The sequence below is a fragment of the Salmo salar genome, chromosome 15 (genome assembly GCF_965601325.2).
Source record: "Salmo salar chromosome 15, fSalSal1, whole genome shotgun sequence".
Lineage (NCBI taxonomy): Eukaryota > Metazoa > Chordata > Actinopteri > Salmoniformes > Salmonidae > Salmo > Salmo salar.
Window position 1 is genome coordinate 88247826 of NC_138305.1, and position 23054 is coordinate 88270879.

General features: G+C 42.4%; 1 protein-coding gene and 1 pseudogene across 9 annotated transcripts in view; both read right to left on the bottom strand.

Annotated features, from left to right (window-relative positions):
* Positions 1-2027: 2027 nt before the first annotated feature.
* On the bottom strand, positions 2028-6753 carry LOC106572370 (major histocompatibility complex class I-related protein 1-like; annotated as a pseudogene).
* A 300-nt stretch (positions 6754-7053) lies between these two features.
* The window catches only part of LOC106572349 (ankyrin repeat and SAM domain-containing protein 1A), a 119631-nt gene continuing 103630 nt past the window's right edge, over positions 7054-23054 (bottom strand). For 3 of the 9 annotated variants that reach the window (XM_045696170.1, XM_014146397.2, XM_014146396.2), the window contains exons 18-25: positions 17767-17865; positions 17487-17633; positions 16898-17314; positions 16691-16762; positions 16474-16560; positions 15877-16014; positions 12960-13142; positions 11517-12236 (exon numbers count right to left, since the gene is read on the bottom strand). In XM_045696170.1, coding sequence (XP_045552126.1) covers positions 11844-12236; positions 12960-13142; positions 15877-16014; positions 16474-16560; positions 16691-16762; positions 16898-17314; positions 17487-17633; positions 17767-17865 — 1536 coding nt within the window. In that variant the 3' untranslated portion in view covers positions 11517-11843. Of the gene's footprint in view, positions 11489-11516; positions 12237-12959; positions 13143-15876; positions 16015-16473; positions 16561-16690; positions 16763-16897; positions 17315-17486; positions 17634-17766; positions 17866-23054 lie in introns of those variants that run through there. The other 6 variants (XM_014146400.3, XM_082962119.1, XM_014146399.3 and 3 more) reach the window with 4 other exon arrangements.

Genomic DNA, 23054 nt, shown 5'->3' on the forward strand with positions numbered 1-23054 from the left:
ACACCCCCACATTTCAAATCGAATTGTGATTCTGTATTACAGGGTTAATGAACAAAAACTATAATACCATTTTTAATTGGGAACCTGGATTCATAATTGTAATTTTCTTATATCTTGCTCAAATCATTGTTGAAATTGTTCTATGAATTATATAGATTTTTATTGCACGCACATATAATTTGATGCAATATAGATTCTCTGCAACACACATGAACTGCAATGAATTTTCCATTACATATCTCACTCACATTGCTGTCATTCCAAAAATAGCATGCCGATTTTATCAATTCTTGTGATGACATGTCCTTTTCTGAGACTGAAAGCAGGTTGACGTCTTTAGCATATCTATGGAAATCCTAGCTTTGCATAGTATTTCCATTTGAACAAACAGTGATGCCATCTCATATTTGCATGATGATGATGACTGTTGTCCTGGCTCTACCCGAAATAGACACTGATAGTTAATGATGCAGTTTCGTCCATGAATAGAGGTCCCTGTTAATGAGTCTGGTATGAGGAGTGAGGTATATGTTATGTGCTTGCATACCTGTTCCTCAAATATTGAAAATCAATGCTTGTCTTGGCATTGTGCAACCTGAATTTCCACTTATCATTAAGTATCAACAAACACATATCAAGCATTTTGCAAGAGTGCTTTAATAAAGCCATGGTAAACAGAGAGATCTCTTCGGGGAAAGAGTGGTATGGTATTGTTAGCCATGTTGACATTAGGCCCAGCCAGCCAGTCACTAATTAACTAGAGTGAAGACTGGTGCTTCTATAAGTGGATCAATTTTAGAGCTATGAATCCCTAGTTCTGAAAGCACCTGACTTGACAAGCAGCCACACTCATGTTTGATACAAGGTTATGAAGCATATTACTACACACTACAAGGCTGATAATTTTGCCCATTGTTTAACATAAATAATGTTAAACAAATTACCAGCAAATAGGCTAATAGAAACAAAAACATGTACTATACATATGATTTTTTGTTGTTGTTGTATTTTGTGTATCAAATAATGAATAACATATTTTAGATGTTTAATTGACATGTCTCATGGTGCACCCTGCTGTTCCATAATAGCACGTATTTCCACACACTATTTACCATTCATTTTTATTGGGCACAGCATAATCTGAAACACAACCAAAACAAACTGCAAATGCACCTAACAAGTTTGTAGAGTCACAAGCTTAATGTAGTCACTGCGTACTACTATGGGAATATGGGATCAAATACTACAATTTTGGCTACTTTAATACACATAAGTAAAGTTGCCCAAACACTTATGACAACTTCAAAAAGGAGGACTAGATACATAAAGTGCTTTCATTTCTAAACGGTAGAACATACAGTATGGATGAAAATACCCTCAAATAAAAGGTGACAGTCTGTATTGTCGCCTCGTGAAACATTTGATCTCAAAGTATAGAGCCAAATTAAAAGTTTCAGCTTCACTGTCCAAATAAATATGTAGAGGAGTGTATACACAATTCACTTACACAGTTTAGCCAATTACTATTGGCCATATAACAAGTCTCATTAAATAACAACAGAACAGTGCAAAGCTGGCTTGTTCTATTACTTCTGGATTTCTTCATTTTCCTTTTTGAAAAAAGGTGACCATCGTTCACTTCTTTTCATCTCCAGCCGAGGTGGTATTACCATAATATGGTATGATGGTGGTTTGAGTACAGCTGTATCAAGACTGTTGATTCCATCTCTAAAGATGAGTTGCTCTGTTCTATCTCTGGAAGAGAAATGAAAAAACATTGCATTCTTCTCCTTACGATATGAGTAGTATCAGACAGGAATGATTGAGTACAAGCCACAATGATACAATAGGGACAAAGTAAACATAAATTCTAACATACTTTCCAGTACCTTTGGCAGCAAAGTAAGTAGGTCCACAAAATGGAGGAAAGCCTAGAACAACACATTGACACAGGTAGGTCACCAATGGGACGTGTTCTATCGGCCACTAATTACATTGTTGATAAAGATGTTAAACATTAAAGATAGTCATCCTATAAACGTGAAGATATGTCCATGTTAGACCATTCACCACCTGAAGAGGGCAGCCTTATTGCAGAAATCATTGTATTAGTTCAACTAATAAACATCACTACAAGTACAGAAATGAACCCTATCCAAACACTTTTTCTGCATCTGTAACCCCATCTCACCTGTGCGTTTCCACTTCCACATGCCAAAGATAATAAAGGATAGGCCCCCAATCAGAATGAATACCATTGCCACTACCGGGACGACTGCAAGGATGGAAACGCCATCTGGGCCTAATACCAGGATCTGTCAATAAATACAAACAGTATTACAATACTTGTATTTATTATTGGAACAACGTTGTAATTTGTAACCTCTAACAGAGGTGAACTAGGCTAGAGGTGGACCATAGTGGTTGCTAAATAGCACATAATCTGATGATATCTCTGGGCACCCCTTGGTTTTTCGTTTTACCCCAACTGACATCCAACTTGTTGTCCAGACAGATGAGTGGCAGTAGAGGTGTAATGATGTCTCTCTCTCTCTCAGCTCCTGGGCACTGATTGTCAGAATCATCCTCAGCTGGTACAGCCTGTCTCCATTGGGCAGCAGCTGCCCCCCTATGAGATCATGCTCTGCCACTGGCTGGCCATTTCTCAGCAGGGTTAGGTTGATGTGGCATGGGTAGAAACCAAAAGCTTGTCCCCTCCAGAATCTAGGTTTGTTTTCTTCTTTTTTGTTGTTGAATGATTCTAACTCTGGGATGCACTGAGGAAGAGGAAGAAATGTGTATCAATGGATCCACTGTAGATTTGCTCCTGTTGTATTCCTAATGTTTTTTTAAACATGGAATAACAACAGACAATGGTATGTCCACAAACCTCTTCTCATCACATGCATCTCCTCTTTTTTCAGGTAATCTTTTAATGTTTTAATGCAAATGGGGAGGCGAACCTTTTCCAAGGCCCATTTGAATGTACTGTGTCCTATGTTGATTAAACACAAGTTCGGGCCACTTAGGATGGTACTGCAGTTTGTTGAAGTTCAGAGCACCATCAATTCCATTGAAAGATTCCTTTATCATGATTTGGCCCTGCTTGTCGTTGTCCCTCAATTCACAACCACGTCTCTGATTAACAAATATTCCTGTAATAATTTAGGGAGTAAAGGTAAAGAACAAATATTTGAGGCCAAAGTTCTAGATTTCCGGCTAGTCGGAAACTAAGACAAATCTGTTTATTACAGTTTGCTCACCTGATGTGTAGTTCCCCTCTACGTGTCCCTAAACCGGGACGGTTGTTGCTAACGTGCGCTAATGTGACTAGAATGACATTGTAAGTAACAGCCAACTTTCCAGGACATAGACTTGTCTTATATTGGCAGAAAGCTTAAATTCATGTTAATCTAACTGAAGTGTCCAATTTACAGTAGCTGTTACAGTGAAAATACCATGCTATTGTTTGAGGAGAGTGCACAACAACAACAAAAATGTTATCACGGCAACTGGTTTGATACATTCACCTCTGAAGGTAAATAATGTACTTACATTCAGTAATCTTGCTCTGATTTGTCATCCTGAGGGTCCCAGAGATAAAATGTAGCATAGTTTTTCTTTGATAAAATCCATTTTTATATTCAAATGCAGGAACTGGGTTCTACAGTTTGAATCCCTGCTGTGTCTCCTACATTCATTTCACTACAGGCAGTTAGATTTGGGTATGTCATTTTAGGCGAATTAAAAAAAAATAAGGGTTTGATCCTTATTAAAGCGGTGCTGTAAGAAAGACAACTGCTTCCTCATGCTGAGGAACACGCCCCAAAACGTATTCTGAGCTAATGTTTCAAACGCTTCATCTGAGTTCCCATCTGTCTTAGAGACACATATCCATGCATTTGAATAGCGACACAACACAGAATTCAGGAAAGTACAGTTGAAGTCGGAAGTTTACATACACCTTAGCCAAATACATATATTTCCTGACAATATATCCATTAAAAATGTCCTTTCTTAGGTCAGTTAGGGTCACCAGTTTATTTTAAGAATGTAAAATGTCAGAATAATAGTAGAGAGAATGATTGATTTCAGCTTTTATTTCTTTCATCACATTCCCAGTGGGTCAAATACACTCAACTAGTATTTGGTAGCATTGCCTTTAAATTGTTTAATTTGGGTCAAATGTTTCGGGCAGCCTTCCACAATAAGTTGGGTGAATTTTGGCCCATTCCTCCTGACAGAGCTGGTGTAACTGAGCCAGGTTTGTAGACCTCCTTGCTTGCACACGCTTTTTCAGTTCTGCCCACACATTTTCTATAGGATTGAGGTCAGGGCTTTTTGATGGCCACTCCAATACCTTGACTTTGTTGTCCTTAAGCCATTTTGCCACAACTTTGGAAGTATGCTTGGGGTCATTGTCCATTTGGAAGACCCATTAGCGACCAAGCTTTAACTTCCTGACTAATGTCTTGAGATGTTGCTTCCATATATCCACATATTTTTCCTACCTCATGATGCCATCTATTTTGTGAAGTGCACCAGTCCCTCCTGCAGCAAAGCACCCCCACAACATGATGCTGCTACACCCGTGCTTCACGGTTGGGATGGTGTTCTTCGGCTTGCAAGCCTCCCCCTTTTTCCTCCAAACATAACGATGGTCATTATGGCCAAACAGTTATATTTTTGTTTCATCAGACCAGAGGACATTTCTCCAAAAGTACATTCTTTGTCCCCATGTGCTGTTGTAAACTGTAGTCTGGCTTTTTTTATGGCAATTTTGGAGCAGTAGCTTCTTCCTTGCTGATTGGCCTTTCAGGTTATGTCAGTATAGGACACATTTTACAGTGGATATAGACACTTTTGTACCTGTTTCCTCCAGCATCTTCACAAGGTCCCTTGCTGTGGTTCTGGGATTGATTTGCACTTTCCGCACCAAAGTACGTTCATCTCTAGGAGACAGAACGCGTCTCCTTCCTGGGCGGTATGACGGCTGCGTGGACCCATAGTGTTTATTCTTGCGTACTATTGTTTGTACAGATGAACATGGTACCTTCAGGCATTTGGAAATTACTCCCAAAGATGAACCAGACTTGTGGAGGTCTACAATAATTTTTCTGAGGTCTTGGCTGATTTCTTTTGATTTTCCATTGATGTCAAGCAAAGAGGCACTGAGTTTGAAGGTAGGCCTTGAAATACATCCACAGGTACACCTCCAATTGACTCAAATTATGTCAATTAGCCTATCAGAAGCTTCTAAAGCCATGACATCCTTTTCTGGAATTTTCCAAGCCGTTTAAAGGCACTGTCAATTTAGTGTATGTAAACTTCTGACCCACTGGAATTGTGATAGTGAATTATAAGTGAAATAATCTGTAAACAATTGTCGGAAAAATGACTTGTGTCATGCACAAAGTAGATGTCCTAACCGATTTGCCAAAGCTATAGTTTGTTAACAAGAAATTTGTGGAATGGTTGAAAAACAAGTTTTAATGACTCCAACCTAAGTGAATGTAAACTTCCAATTTCAACTGTATGTCTCTCCAAGTATGTGTGTTGCTAACACCAAAAGAGAGTGGGAACCTTTACCTGTGAGGTTAGAAAGCCATTAGTAACTATTAGCAGTGGACTCTAAATTGCAACAATATACTCAGTGGTGTAAAGTACTTAAGTAAAAATACTTTAAAGTACTGCTTAAGTAGTTTTTTGGGGGCATCTGTACTTTACTTTACTATTTATATTTGACTTCCTTCACTTTTACCTCACTACATTCCTAATGAAAATAATGTACTTTTTACTCCATACATTTTCCGTGACACCCAAAAGTACTCAGTACATTCTGAATGCTTAGCAGGACAGGAAAATGTTTCAATTCACACACTTATCAAGAGAACATCCCTGGCCTCTAATCTGGCAGACTCATTAAATGTTGTTTTAGTGTTGGATTATACCCCTGGTAAATAAAAAAACAAGAAAATGGTGATGTCTGTTTTGCTTAATATAAGGAATTTAAAATAATTAATATTTTTACTTTTGATACTTAAGTATATTTTTGCAATTACATTTACTTTTGATACTTAAATATACTTAAAACTGAATACTTTTAGACTTTCACTCATGTAGTATTTTACTGGGTGACTCACTTTTACTTGTGTCATTTTCTATTAAGGTATCTTTACTAAGTATGACAATTGTGTACTTTTTCCACCAATTAATCTACTTATGACAAATCAAAAGACCTTACCTGCATTAACAGTTGAAAGATATGAGAAATAACATGCAGGTTTAATGCTTCATTTAAAAATCCTCCAGCAGGTGTAGAGGCCAGGGTTTCCCAAACTCGATCCTGGGCCCCCCCTTGGGTGCACATTTTGGTTTTTGCCCTAGCACTTCACAGCTGATCCAAATAATCAAACCTTGATGAATTGGTTATTTGAATCAGCTGTGTAGTGCCAGGACCCCCTGGTATAGACTGTCACGAAGCTCCTTAAAAATATTTTACTTCTTGTACCTGTGGCTTGAAAAACACCTTTTCCTTACACCTCTTACATCTTAACGTTACACAGACAAACTCTTTTACCTGTGTATTGGCTTTATGCTCCTAAACACCTGACGAGAATGACACAGCTTAGCTATTACAGCTGCAAATTAAAAGTATAAAGCAATTAAACAAACCCTATCTGTAAAAATGTAAACCTGTCCCATTCCCAACCAATTGTCGAGCTCTTCTTCTGCTCTCCTCCTCACCGTCATTTTATTGAAACATGAAATATATTTGTTATCGACTATCCCGGCCCTCAGTTAACACTACAAACTAAGTCCAATGAGGAATTCATTTTGGTGCATCTTTTGAAACAGCTCAATATCAGCTGCTTCAAAGGATGCACGGTCAAGCCTGTCTGTTTTCCTTGCCCAGACTTGTTCATGTTGGTTTGTCATATTACAGTATCATCACCATTACCTTTTGTCTGTCTGGGACTACGCAAATGTAAAGGATAGTACTATGCAACTCTTCATGGCTGAACGATTGTCATGAAAGAAAGAAAACAGGAATCTGGTTCATCATTTCTTCATTTATTAGTTGTACAATTATGAAAAATAATAAATCATAAAAAGACTGGAAGCCCAAGATTATTTACAATCTTTTTCTTTGTTTCTTTAGTGCGGTCGCTCTAAGTTCTTTCTGTTTGTTTTCAATCGTTGGGTATCATGATATGTTGAACTTTATAAGACGCAGTCCTTTTTCTCTTTACGACAAATGTGGCAAAAAATTACATACATATATATAGATATCTATAAAAGCAAAATCATTCAAGTATCAAAATACAGACTGCTAGAGATTAATTTACAATCCAATATTGTTCTCATCATCATAGTCATCATCAATATCATCAGAATAGTCGCATTGTACTACCAATGATCCTTAGTAAATGTGCAAACGCGAAGATGGGACCAAGTTGATGGCTGCAGGTGCTATCAACCAGCTGAAGCCAGTGTACCATATTGAGTGTACCATAACTAGTCAACATACCAACAGACTCAGCATTCACAGAGTACCCAAAACAGACTCAGCATTCACAGAGTACCCAAAACAGTCTAAGTACCAGGAGAGATAGCGTATGGGGAGAAAATGCTTGGTACATTATTGTACCTAAAATCTTACATGACTGGTTTTGTGGTTTGACTAGTTCAAAATTAATTCAGAAATAAAGTGAGGGGGAATAAAATGCAATCAGTAGGACTATCTCCTAACACCAGCCTGGTCATATAGTATCCAGCATCAGGACAGTTAAAACGTACAAAAAGACAATACATTATTATTATTTTTATCAAATAAAAGCCATTCACCCTGTTTAAATATGATCTGTAGTGTCAGTTTAACAGCCGTCCAAAATTCCTCCCGCACACTATTCCATTATTTATCACAGTTCTGTATGAATGAGGAGATGAAAATAAGGAAGAGATGCTTTGATGTCGCTGACCTGGTGCTTGGATGGATGGACAGGAGAGAGTCTGTGAGTGTACTGCTGCATCTCACATTGTAATCATTTTACCCAATTCTTCCCAAATGTAGCTCTCATTTCCCATAGGTATTGCATTGAAATAGTCAGGTAGGATCTCGATTTTCTCTGCTCAAAATCTATAATTTATGTTGATTACTATCACTGTCAGAGTAAAGAGTAGCTTAGCGTAGCCCTCAGTGAAGACACATTTAAGTGTATGGGAAAGGCCTCTCTGAGGAGGAGTTGTTTGAGGCACCAATCTAGAGGAGGCAACCATCTTCACCTCTCATGGAATGGATAAACAAGTCACAAAATGTCTGGCAAAAAACAACAACTGGGAACTTGTCACTCTCGTACCCATAAATAGAATACACTGTCTGTCTGAACAGCATTCACAGGCCTGTAAAGGATAAACATGCTTCATTTGTACCATGTTTATGTTTAAGTTGTACCATGTTGTACCAAGGTGGGATGTTGAAGTTGAGTGCTTCACAATGAAAGAGGGACACGTACCAAACAAACACCCACCTTTGTGATCTCTAGATAACTGACCAAGTTTTGACATATTGAGTCCATTGTTCAGTATATGTAAGTGGATGCAGTGAGGGTGTTGGTTGATTCGGTTTACTGCCTGGGGGCAGTCCGTCACAGTGCTCAAAGGACAGGACAGGGTGGAAGAAGCCAATAGCTGACTTCCTGTCTGTCTGCTACAGAGCTACAGCGCTGACCCCTGGAGCTGAAGAAGTGGAGGATGAGGAGAGGGCCGGGGGCGGCAGAGAGCAGGTAGGGCCTTCCTGGTGTATGCAAGCACGACCCCCAGTGGGTGGAGGGGTGCATGGAAAGTGGGCCTGGCCTTTCTCTTGATTCCAAAAGGGCATCCTGCCCCACAACAAAATACCATTTGTCTGGGCACCCCTGATCTCTCACTCTGGCTGGGTGTCTGGTCATGGTAGTCAGCTACATGGAATGGAGATACACACCAACACAGCACTGGGGTTAAAATAATGTATAAACATGACGGAGCCAACTGAAAACTAAATGGAGAAGATATAAAAATGATGGATTTTTCTAGATAATGATCAACTGCCGCTTCAATGTTAGCACTCTGAATATTGACTGAGGCAGCGTGGATTCTAAATCAAACACAGACAGACATCCATTAATGACAACATGAACATCAAGAAGGCATGAGTTCTGAAAAGGAAAAGAAGGAAAGGAAAGCCCCCATTCCGCTGGGTTTAAGTTTCAACAGTGGGTTGATTGGGTCTTAACACTATTTGGAATGTGGCGATGAGTTTGAATTTTAGATGGATGTGAACAGTGATTTGAACACTTAATGCACTGAACCTAGCACACCAACAGTAAGTAATGATGTACTTGTATTATGTCTATGTAGAATCAGTGCCTTGCCAACCTAATGCCTTCCTCTTTCAGTCCATTAAGACATGCTTGGATTGTGAACAATGGTATATATATTTGTTTTTACGTACTTCATATAACCTCTCCTCTCCACTGAGAGATATGATGAGCTCTCGTCCTCGTCATTAAGGTTACTGGCACTAATCAGCTCTATATTGACTGATGTACCAGCTAGGCTGAGTTATTACCCTAAGACCATCACCCAGGTCTATTACGGGTGGCTAGAGCAGAATTCACCCATTTCGGCATCTCTTTGGTTCCTACTCTATTAAATGAACAGTCAATTCAATTTCTCTTCATATCATCTTGGATGCACACAATATTTCCCCAGCATCCAAGCACTCACAAAAAGTGCTCATGACACTCCAAATTAGGATTGCACTAGATATTAAATCAAAGTCATCTCAGTCATAAACAGAGAAAGGCATGCTCAAATAGATGTCCCACTAGGCTGTCTGTCTATAACAGTAAGCACCTCTACGTAGGACACTATATTCTGTGTGAGCCTCTGTGTCCTATCCTGCCCACTGTCGTTCCCTAACAAAAGGCCCTGTCAATGTTAACTCCATTAGTTCCCAATAGAGATCTCCTATCACAGAGCTGGACCCTAGCCTCCTTTGGCAGCCTGACACAGAGGGACAGTTTTCCCCAGACAGTTTCCGGTAAACCCACACAAAGAGTGTAAATCAGTCTGACAGGACACGTATGTACGTGCCCTTCCCACTGTTAACCCAAATGGACCAATCCCAGGGGGGGATGGGTTTAGGGTTTAGTCCTGTGCAACAAGGTTGTCATCCATCCCCTTGCAGGGAAACAGGCAATGTTCCTACTAATGTGTGTAGAGTTACAACAATGGAACAGCCTTACAGATTCTTCTAGAAAACAATGTTCATCCAGGTAGTTGATCCTTGGCTGTAGAGAATCATAATTTTTTTTTTAAGCACTGGAGTCAGGAGATTATTGTTCAGAAAACAAGGAGGGAAAGTTCTTCAAGAGCATCTCACAGTGGCCGTCGCCTGGTAGAGCAGGAAAAGCACCCAGAGGAGAAAACAAGATTGATGAGTAAAATGAATGAAAAAGAAAGGAGGGATGTATAGAAGGAAACATGAAGGATTGTTCTAAGAGATTTTGGGGGATAGTAGTTTGTGAGTAAGAGGTAAATTAGAGTGGTGAGAAGTGGGAAGGTACTGTAGGTAGAATGGAGATTGCTACCACTGAACAAACTTAGTCAGTGACTTGTGGATTACATTAGCTGTCTTACACACTTCACAGCTACTGTACTGGATCGGTCAGATAATGCCACTGAGCCTACTAGCATTGGTAAATGCTACAAATAACAGCACCATACATTACAAAATTGAAAGCAGGGCTAATGCAGTGCCAATGTGAATGTGAGGAAGCACAGGGTTCATGAGAAAACGAAACAGAGGGAAGGTTGTAGAAGGATAAGGTCTCATGCTTCTTGGTCACAAAGGTAAGAGGAACTACAGTAAATGCCTGGGGAACGGTTGATGATTGCTTCACAATCATAGAGAAGGTTGGAAGGATTCAGGGCCCAGTAGTTGGCAGGACTTATTAATTAAAGGGAAGCAAGAGGTACGTGTTCAAGTTAGGAGAGCGGTCCAGTAACAGTTAGTCCCCACAGTCAGAGCTGTGGTTGGGGGGAGACAGCACAGTGGCGAGGAGAGCAGAAGGTAGACGTGGTAGACTAAGTGGGGTAGGGATGGGGGTGAACTTCTCAGACAGCAGGGTCCAACAGTGGCAGAGGAGAGGAAAGGAGGTGTAGGGAGACAGGAGAGCAGGGGTCAGGCCTGGAGCGGAGACAGGCAGAGTCACATTGAAAGGCACACAGAAGGAGAAGGAGAGGAGGAAAGGTACAGTAGATTAGGAGGTCAGATCCAAGGTAAAAGGTCAGGAGAGGTGAGGTGAGGAGGCAGATCTACTCAGAATATGGTGGTCTCGTACTTAGTGCTGATTGTCCTCTTGGAGTCCTTGGGGACGGGGTCCACCAGCCACGTGGCACTGCCCTGGGACTGGGAATCCCCCACCAGCTCCAACGGGTCCACCTGTAGGGGTAGGGGACACAGAGGGGGGTCAGACAGGATACAAGTCAGACTTAGGGTGAGAGAGCCAACAAATGAAAAATCGGTGTGCTGAGCTACGTTAGTCATTCTGAGATGATCATTTCCTTTCCCTGAAAGCGTTGTGAAATCAGAGAAATCATCAGAGGAAATGATGACTCATTGTACTAAGTAAGTGTGATTAACAAAATATGAACAGAAGAACCCCTGAGGGAAAAGCTAAAGCACATCATCATCACCAAATCAAAAGTGTGATTACCAACCTGGAATGTTCATACCACTAGGGGGCTCCCAAGGGTCTTACAACTATCAAGGGGTCTAGTAAAGAACAACACAGTAATCAACAGAGTTGATGGTGTTTCAAAATGTCATCTTTTGAAAGAAAAAATAATAATGTGATTCCAGGTTGGGAACCCCGTTGAGACAAAAACAGAGAAAATGAGGTGTGAAGAGGAGAGATAAATGAGTAATGTGGATGGATTGAAGGTGAGGAGAGACAATGTGAAAACTGTATTGGTGATTGGGGGGGGGAATCAAGCCAAAGTGGTAACATTATATAGAAAGGGTAGATGATAGAAGGATGCAGAGAGAGAGAAAGGATGAGGAGAGGGAGAAAGAGCAGCACCTGAGCGGCAGGGCTGGCAGAGTGGTGCAGTGGAAGAAAGGAGGGACGGTGGGTGGTGCAGGTGTGACAGTAACAGCAGTAGTGAGTGTCCAGCTGGGGAGGAGAGCCCTGGGAGAGACAGACAGGACAGCCAGGAAGTGAATGGACAACGAGAGAGAGAGAAGAGAGAGAGAGAGAGAGAGAGAGAGGAGAGAGAGAGGAAAGAGAGAGAGAGAGAGACAGAGAGACAGAGAGGGACAGGGAGGAGGTAGGGACAGATTCTTACAAGACCCTGGTTAGTGGGGGACATGAGATGTGTGTGATTTCAGGTGTGTGTACCGATGAGAGGGATGGGAGTGATGTGCCCATGCTGTGGTGAATCATCCCCCGCTCCACTACAATAACATCACTACATAACTGTCTTTGTGTGGTTTTCATGCCAAGCAAAAATCACACCATTCCCATTAAAGGCAGGATGAGATTGTGTGCGAACACACATTCTGGTTGTTATATCTAATGAATGTTCCCAGCTGTGCGATCGTAACATTATCATTAAGTAGCATTCCATCCGTTAATGTTTTAATGCTAATGGGGTGTTGCTACTGGCAGATTTTCACAATGTATTCACAATGAGAGAATTTTGTGTGCGTGTGTCGGCAGGTAGCCTAGTGGTTAAGAGCGTGGGGCCAGTTACCGAAAGGTTACTGGTTGGAATCCCGAGGCGACTAGGTGAAAAATCGGCTGATGTGCCCTTGAGCAAGGCACTTAAGCCTAACTGCTCCTGTAAGTTGCTCTGGATAAGAGCGCCTGCTAAATTAATAAAATGTAAATGTTTGCGTGTGACAAACTCACCCCTAATTTTCTTACGCTGCCCCGTGGTTTAGGAACGGGCCGGCTGGATTTGGTCTCGATGACCTCTGTCCCAGGTCCTGCTGGGATGCCCTGGTGCTGTTTGGTCCTCTGGGCCTGGAGAGCCAGCTGATAGGCCACCTCAAAAGCTTGTCCCAGTGTCAGGATAATCTCATAGGTCAGGTTCTACCAGAGGGGGAGGAGAGAGAATCCTGCTCAGTATTCTACTCCTCAGTAGGGTTGGGGGAAAGCAGAAACATCCGGTTCTCAGGGATACAGTATGTTCAACCTAGCTTCCTTTTCCCCTGAAAAACGGATGTGGGGACCCCGCTCGGGTGTTTCTTTTACACCTGCTATGTTAAGTTACATGTCAACAGACAGACAGACCTGGTCCTGAATATAATGCTGCTGCATCACTCTACAGCAGACTGAGTCTTAGTCATTATGAAAGTAAACACAGGCATACGGTGCATCTATAATTCCTAGGTAAGACAAGTCAGGGGCTAAGTATGTACAGTATTTAAAAGCATACACATTGAGTGGATGAGACACAACAAGCCACAATCTCAGCTCAGCTCAGTCTCCTCCAAAGACCCAGGAGAGATGCTCAGTCATACAATGGCATCGAATACTTTACTCTAAAGTTGATTTGCCTGTGCAACTTTGTAAACAGACTTAACTCAATGGCAGAGAAAGCAGTCAGGTAGAGAGGAAGTGTAGCGAGAGAGCAAGCAGTTCCCCCCTGACTGCAAACACATGCTACTGCAACCCACTGAGGCTGGAGCTGCACCACATTAAAACACTCAGATTCTACATAGTGGAAAGGTGCAGCTGAAGGTGAACATGCACTTGGGACCAGAGACAAACACATTGGGTGGGGTCCATGTGTGTATTTATTTGTACACCCAAAAAGCCCTGGATTTGTTTTGCATTGAGAAAGATGGATTTTAATGGCTTCCTCTGATACTCTTTGTCGCTGACACATAGAGCACCATGGGAAGCTCAACCCAGTCCAGTGAGACACCACCTGATTGGCTCTGTTAAACATATTCTTGTAAAGTTAAGTAACAAAACAACTCCAGCTTGAGAAAAACAGAAGGCTGATTATTAGTCTCTGTCTCCGAGGAACTTTCTCTTTGTTTATTTCCTTTGATCTGGGATCCGTCCCATTGTGTGGGCTGGTGAAAAATGAGCCTGTGGCGTCCGATAGCAGCCTGGTCAATACTGTTTAAAAGCTCTGATCACATCTCCGGCTATTACACCCCCCCACCTCACCTCATCTCAGATAGTCATCAGCCTACTGCATTACCCCTGAGGCCATTCAGTTCACAGCCCTATTGAGTACAACACAAGCCACAGGGCCAACAGCAGACCTCTCAGAAAGGTGAACTGTCCTTATGTTAGGTCCTGATCTGGCTATGCCAAATGGCTGTGGGCTACACTAGTTCATTTAGCAGACAAGATTTGCTTAGAATTCCGTGGCATTATGATTTGAAAAAAGGCATGAGCTCTGCTTTGTTCTTTGCACAGGATTCACTGTTTATTGCCTTAAGCTGGGCATCATTCACAAGTGATAATATACAATTCACAAGTGATAGGCTAATATTGTCACTCATCAGACTATTCTTAATTTAATCTTGTCTTTACATATACTGAATAATATACGTGTGAAATTTGGTTTGATTTCGAATGGACCATTATCATGCACCTGTCTCGAAACAGAAGTGGAAAAAATACATGTCATCTATGCACTTAAATAGCAAAAGGACAACGCTTTTCACATGGTTCATTTTCATGCCAGCCTGGTGGGCTATACTCCTGTTGTAAATAGAACCAAACGTGCTTAATATTAGGAAAGTTGAGAAATAAATATAGTAGGCCTAGCCTATGGAAAGCTGATGCGATCCTCCTCTTTTTAATAGAGGCCATCACTCTGTTTTCTCATGCAATTGCATAGCGTATAGAAATGTTGCACAACATGAGCTCATGGGCTCTCATGAAGTGTTTGATTAGATGTTCGATTACATTTGCAATGATGTCAGAGTGATTAGCGGGACAATAGAGTGCTGAATACCAGGCGGTTAGCAAGTTTGGTAGGCTACTAATGACTAGCAGCAGCATCAGAGCTTGGAGAAGCCTAATTACTGTGGCTAAACGTTTATGTGGAATTTGACTGCCATCATGAGCCGTGACCACCAGTGTGGCGGTAATACGGTCACCGTCACGGGCCAATTTTGTCTTGAGCAGATGGTTTGTGGCCAGAACATACTTCAAACCTTGATTACATATGATCAAATATGCCTCTCTATTTATGCGTGGGAATACTTGGGACAGATTTTCTAAATTAAAATCACTTTGAGCTGAATTCCTGGTGATTTTACAGTCCTTAATGTCCAACATAATTTTTTTAAAGTACCCCCCAAAACAATTCACTCAGAAAACATGGTTGCCCGCCTATTGGGGAACCCTGGTTTAGACAAACGATCAGTTCTCAGGAGGAACGGTGTGGTGGAGGTTGGCAGTTTAGTGATGGCCACATAGCGCCATGACAGTTGGAAAAAGGCAATCAAGCGTTGCTGAAGTGTGAAACCTCACAGGTAGATAAGCTGGTCTAGAGAGTAAAGATAACAGAGATGCTGTGTTGCTGCCAATCAGAGTCACATCTCCTCTGAGGATTAAAAAAGGTGGCTGGGAAAGAACCAACATGAGGACAGAGGAGAGGACATCACAGACCATTCTGTATGGACCTGCATCTACAGCTGAAAGATATTTGTATATGTACTGTGGCAATATCATGTCTTAGTTTGGACATATTCTGAAACGAATGCGATAGTATAACGTACAATGAAGTCAAGTCACGTCACTGCACGCTGGAGTGATTGGGTTAGAGTGGGATGATTGTTTAGGCATGTATTCTCACCACGTCCACTGTGCTGAACACATGGCAGTAGTGGTGGTTGGTCTGCAGGTCCTTGGTGATGTAGGCAAACGTGCACAGATCCTCTGGGTCCTGGGCCGCACACGAGATGTTCCGGATCTCATGCTCAGCTATGATGTTCTGTATGGGAGGAGAGTCCAACAAGACACTACAATAAGTATACTGTATGTATAGTCACAGAGACATCAATAAATATCACATTCACATCTCCATTATGAAAGAACATGTCAAAATGTTCTTAATTGCAATGGCGACACAGAAGTTTCTACCCTTGTGACCCCTCAAAAAAGGCCTATCGGTCATGTCTATGATACACTTAACAGACACACTTAACAGACAGGGGTGACATTTAGTATGAAGGAGGGAGAGGGTGGGGCTGGATCAATGTGATGCTGGGCAGCCTCTTCCTCCCCTGGTGTCTAGTCTCCCTGGCTGGGACAGGTGTGTGTGTGTGTGTGTGTGTGTGTGTGTGTGTGTGTGTGTGTGTGTGTGTGTGTGTGTGTGTGTGTGTGTGTCTAGTTTTCAGATATCGCCGTATGGTCAGGTCCAAGGTGAAAAAGGGGCACCCAGCCAACCAACCTTATTGGCTGCGTCAATGAACTTCACCCCTTTGTATGTGATGGAGAGGACGATGGTGGGGACCTTCCTCATCTGCTCTGTCGACCTCTGGGGGAGAGAGGGAGAGAGAGAGAGAGAGAGAGAGGAGGAAATTAGTCTGGGTCCTTTCAGCAGAGATAGAGAATGATGTCTCTCTAAACATGAAGAGACTAGAGTAGTAGTTAAAGGCATGACCTACCCTCATTTTGGCACAGGCGTCCTGGGTGGACTCTGTCCCACGTAGCTCCTTAATGAGCATAGATCCCAGGTACTGGATTTTGAGTGAGAGAGTGTGAGAGTGAGAGAGAGAGACAGAGAAACATTAATATAGTAGTACATAGAGTGGGAGACCATATATATTAATGAAAGCCATTAGTGAGTTACTGCAGGAAAAGGTGTCCCTTACATTGGCTTCATAGTCACAGGACTCAAAGATGAGCTTCTCAGGCTGGTGGTGCCAGTTTTGTACAGGGGTGTAAGGGGCTGCCAGGCTGGGGGGTCGCAGGGTCAGACGGGGCTCCCGATGCCGCTCCTCATACCTCTCATGTGAGCGGTGTCTTCCACTTCGGGGCCGGTGGGGGTCCACATCGTAAGCTGGGTCAGGCCCCTTCCTCCTCCCAGGCTCCCCCAACGGCAGGAGGGGGTCCATGGAACGACCCGCGTAGGAGTCCATGTGACTGATGGGAGAGGAGGTCTGTGATACCAGGTCCTGACACCTGATCTGGGACAGGCGGGGGGGCTTGACAGGAGGTTCCTCATAGGGCCTTTCTGCCAGCGAGGCGATGATGCGTTTTCTGTGTCCCAGCAGGGTGATTTTCAGTACCTGGAAGATACAAAACAGTCCTAACCGCTGAACAAACCCCAACACACATTTCAAGTTAAGTCCACAGTAACTCATCGAGCATATTGCCATTTCAATATATTTACTATTAAAAAATGAAATTACTATTTCAAAATGTGCTCTCTCAAAGTAGATTTCAGAGAGACACACTCACGTTGACAATCTCCAGCTCCCACAGGTTCTTGACACAGTCGAGGCTGCGGTATCCGCTGGACAGGAAGTTGTGGAGGTACTCCTGCAGGCCCAGGAGGTCCAGCCAGGAGGTGAGAGAGATGCTGCCGTCACAGCCCAGGGCCTTCACCTGCAGGGGGAGACAGTCACACACTGATCACTCCACTCCCCACATAGTCAGGGCTGATGACACTCGCTAGAGCTACTTCATGGGGCCGTAGGGGAACTCATTAAAGTCAGGAGTTTGGAGAGACTAGGCTCACCTTTGGCAGGGACCGAGCTGCATGCAGGATCTTCCTCCGATGTCCTGGGTCAGTGATGCCTATCTCGCTCAGGTCCTGTTCCTCCATCACATTACTGCCCTGTAACAGACAGAGGACAGGTTGGGTTAAAATGACATCACAGTGACCATACTAACATGGCTTCAATGTTACCGTAACAGGCTTAGCTGTTTAAACTGGACAGTAATTCAATGGAGGTGGTTTTCTCATATTTTCAATAGAAATCTAACACAGCATTTTAGTGTTAAAAGGCTAACCAGACCCAGACAAAGACACACCCACGTGGTTGGTTAGTGAGCTGCCTCCCCTAATGCTGCCATTGCAAAAATAAGGGGTCCATTTCTTTGGAGTGTCAAGCACTTCTCCCTTCTCCCATAGAGAGAACATACAGCTGACTACAGCACTGAAATGAATGTCAATAAATCACTCTAGTAAATGTAATTTAAGTGGATGAGAGAGGAAAGGGGAGGGAGGGGGACAAGCACCAGGGAGCATGAGCAAGGGTCAAACCTTGCTCATGCGGCAGGTAGCCTAGTGGTTAGAGCGTTGGGCCAGTAACCGAAAGGTTTCTAGGTCGAATCCCCAAACTGACAAGGTAAAGAATCTGTCGTTCTGCCCCTGAATAAGGCAGTTAACCCACTGTTCCTAGGCCGTCATTGTAAATAAGAATTTGTTCTTAACTGAATTGCCTAGTTAAATAAAGGTTAAAAAAAACTAAACAAAAGATCTACAGTTCCACACAATACCATCTCCAAGGCTGAGACAGCCAGCGGGAGCAACAGGTGGCTAATCAATGGATCAATCAGGGAACTTCAGGAGGGGGACAGGGAGGAGCAAGGTGGGAAGAGCTGAGTCCTACTGAGTCGACAACCGCAGGCAGCACTAAATGACTTTGACCACAAAGGAAGGTTAGCCTCCCTCCACCGAGTGTCATTCATCAGGGTCACTCGATGGGTCCTTCCGTGGGCCTGACGTGGTCAAATGAAAGAGGAATTACTAGCCATTACTCAAATGACCAACTAGCTAGAAGTCTGCTTGTGTATGAGCATTGTAGACTTGGAAGGTGCTGCTGGCACACACTTAGTAGAAAAGTGTGTGAAGCTCCATGGACCCTGCAACAGTGTTGTGCATGAGCCCTGTCAGTGGGGTGGAGGTTCAGGAGCTGACAAGCTGCTTTCCTGCAAGGGCAAAGGGCGTGAGATGGAGCTGGATAGGAGGGAGGGGGCATCAGTGTGTTACACAGCGTAATCTATACAGGGGTGAAATGAGGACTGTGGCTCAGCCATGGCAGATACCCAGGGATTTTGTGTGTGTGTGTGTGTGTGTGTGTGTGTGTGTGTGTGTGTGTGTGTGTGTGTGTGTGTGTGTGTGTGTGTGTGTGTGTGTGTGTGTGTGTGTGTACTTTCTTTTGGCTCTACTGTATTAACCTGAGCATTCGGGTATTTTCCACTCTGTTAGGATTATGTATGTGTTTATGGGAAGAGGGTAGATACAGAGAGAGAGATTCACAGAGAGAGAGAGAGAGAGAGAGATTCACACAGACAGAGAGAGACAGACAGAGAGAGACAGAGAGAGAGAGAGAGAGAGAGAGAGAGAGAGAGAGAGAGAGAGAGAGAGAGAGAGATAGGAGTGTCAGTGGGCAATCAGACCACAGCAAATTCACAGTCAACTTGAACAGAGCCATACTCAATCATGAGGCATCAAAGCCAAAGGAACTGAGTAATATTAAGAAATGCTATAGATTGAAGGAATGTAGTTTGGAAACTTACCAAACAACAGTTAAGCAACAACAAATTAAATTCCTTTTAGACAACTTCCTGGACAAAACGTTCCACTGTAATAGTGAAGGTGTAAACTTGACAGTATAAAATCTTAACAGTATATTTGACCTCTCAGCTTCCCTATCAAATCTAAAAATCTCAAATAGATAACCGAAGAAAATGAACAACAATGACAAATGGTTTGATGAAGAATGCAAAAATCTAATAAAGAAATTGAGAAACCTGTCCATCCAAAAACATAGAGACCCGGAAAACCTGAGTCTACGCCTTCACTGTGGTGAATCACTAAAACAATACAGAAATACAATATCAAAAAGAAGGAACAGCACGTCAGAAATCAGCTCAATGTAATTGAAGAATCCATAGACTCTAACCACTTCTGGTAAAATTGGAAAACACTAAACAAACAACACGAAGAATTATCTATCCAAAATGGAGATGTATGGGTAAACCACTTCTCCAATCTTTTTGTCACTATAACAAAGAACTAACAGCAAAAACATACACATGATCAAATACAAATCTTAGACTCAACTATTAAAGACTACCAGAAGCCACTGGATTCTCCAATTATCTTGAATGAGCTACAGGCCAAAATAAAAACCCTCCAACCCAAAAAGGCCTGTGGTGTTGATGGTGTCCTCAATGAAATGATCAAATATACAGACAACAAATTCCAATGGGCTATACTAAAACTCTTTAACATCATCCTTAGCTCTGGCACCTTCCCCAATATTTGCAACCAAGGACTGATCACCCCAATCCACAAAAGTGGAGACAAATTTGACCCCAATAACTACTGTGGGATATGCATCAACAGCAACCTTGGGAAAATCCTCTGCATTATCATTAACAGCAGACTCGTACATTTCCTCAGTGAAAACAATGTACTGAGCAAATGGCAAATTGACTTTTAACCAAATTATCATACGACAGACCACGTATTCACCCTGCACACCCTAATTGACAAACAAACAAACCAAAACAAAGGCAAAGCCTTCTCATACTTTGTTGATTTCAAAAAAGCCTTTGACTCAATTTGGCTTGAGGGTCTGCTATACAATTGATGGAAAGTGGTGTGCGGTTAAAATAGTAAAAAACAAACATTTCTTCCCACAGGGCCATGGGGTGAGACAGGGATGCAGCTTAACCCCCACCCTCTTCAACATATATATCAACGAATTGGCGAGGGCACTAGAAAAACCTGCAGAACCCGGCCTCACCCTACTAGAATCTGAAGTCAAATGTCTACTGATGATCTGGTGCTTCTGTCACCAACCAAGGAGGGCCTACAGCAGCACCTAGATATTCTGCACAGATTCTCTCAGACCTGGGCCCTGACAGTAAATCTCAGTAAGGCCAAAATAATAGTGTTCCAAAAAAAGGTCCAGTCACCAGGACCACAAATACAAATTCCATCTAGACACTGTTGCCCTTGAACACACAAAAAAACTATACATACCTTAGCTGTGGTGCTGATGTTTAGGCCAACTTCCACAAAGCTGTGAACGATCTGAGACCCAAGGCAAGAAGGGCATTCTATGCCATCAAAAGGAACATAAAATTCGACATACCAATTAGGATCTGGCTAAAAGCACTTGAATCAGTTATAGAGCACATTGCCCTTTATGGTTGTGAGGTCTGGGGTCCGCTCACCAACCAAGAACTCACAAAATGGGACAAACACCAAATTGAGAATCTGCATGCAGAATTCTGCAAAAATATCCTCCGTGTTCAACGTAGAACACCAAATAATGCACGCAGAGCAGAATTAGGCCGATACCCGCTAACTATCAAAATCCAGAAAAGAGGAGTTCAATTCTACAACCACTCAAAAGGAAGCGATTCCCAAACCTTCCATAACAAAGCCATCACCTACAGAGAGATGAACCTGGAAAAGAGTGCCCTAAGCAAGCTGGTCCTGGGGCTCTGTTCACAAACACAACCCACAGAGCCCCAGTACAGCAACACAATAAAACCCAACCAAATCATGAGAAAACAAAAGATAATTACTTAACACATTGGAAATAATTAACAAAAAAACAGAGCAAATTAGAATGCTATTTGGCCCTAAACAGAGAGTAGACAGTGGCAGAATACCTGACCACTGTGACTGACCAAAACCTAAAGAAAGCTTTGACTATGTACAGACTCAGTGTGCATAGCCTTGCTATTGAGAAAGGCAGACCTGGCTGTCAAGAGAAGACAGGCTATGTGCACACTGCCCACAAAATAAGGTGGAAACTGAGCTGCACTTCCTAACCTCCTGCCCAATGTATGACCATATTAGAGACACATATTTCCCTCAGATTACACAGATCCACAAAAAATCTGAAAACAAACCCCGATTTTGATAAACTCCCATATCTACTGGGTGAAATACCAGTGTGCCATCACAGCAGCAAGATTTGTGACCTGTTGCCACAAGAAAAGGTCAACCAGTGAAGAACAAACACCATTATAAATACAACCCATATTTATGCTTATTTATTTTCCCTTTTGTACTTTAACCATTTGTACATCGTTACAACACTGTATATATACACATAATGACATTTGTAACGTCTTTATTCTTTTGGAACTTCTGTGAGTGTAATGTTTACTGTTAATATTTATTGTTTATATCACTTTTGTATATTATCTACTTCACTTGCTTTGACAATGTAAACATATGTTTCCCATGCCAGTAAAGCCCCTTGAATTGAAATGAGATACAGAGATACAGAGCGAGAGAGATAGAGATACAGAGCGAGAGAGATAGAGATACAGAGCAAGATAAATACAGAGAGAGAGAGATACACACAGAGAGATGCACACAGACAGAGAAAGATACAGACAGAGAGAGAGACACACACAGAGCGAGTGAGAGATACACACACAAGAGAGAGAGGTACACAGAGAGACACACACAGAGAGAGAGAGAGAGAGAGAGAGAGAGAGAGAGAGAGACACAAAGATACAGAGAGAGAGAGAGAGAGAGAGAGAGAGACAGAGAGAGACAGAGAGCGACAGAGAGAGAGAGCGAGAGAGAGAGCGAGAGCGCGAGATACAGAGAGAGCGAGATACAGAGAGAGCGATACAGAGAAAGAGATACAGAAAGAGAGAGATACAGAGAAAGAGAGAGTTACAGAGAAAGAGAGAGATACAGAGAAATGAGAAGAGGAAATAAAACATTGAGACAAAGGCTCATTGTGTTTCCTTTATTCCTCTAATAACTCATAGTGGAATGACAGCTCTGGGGACTTCTACACTCACACCTTATCAGATCACTTCATTCATCTCTCCAGCTGATGATTTAGAGCTGAACAATACAATGATGAGGGGAATGAAGCCAGAGTACAGCTGCCCACATTTTCTTGGAGTGTTTAGAGTTTGGAGCACAGATGGTACTACTGCTGCTGGTGCAGATGAGGCTATAGCTGATCAATGGCTCTTTCTGTGTATGGAATACTAACGGGGGAGTAGCTACCATTCACATCAGCCCCATCC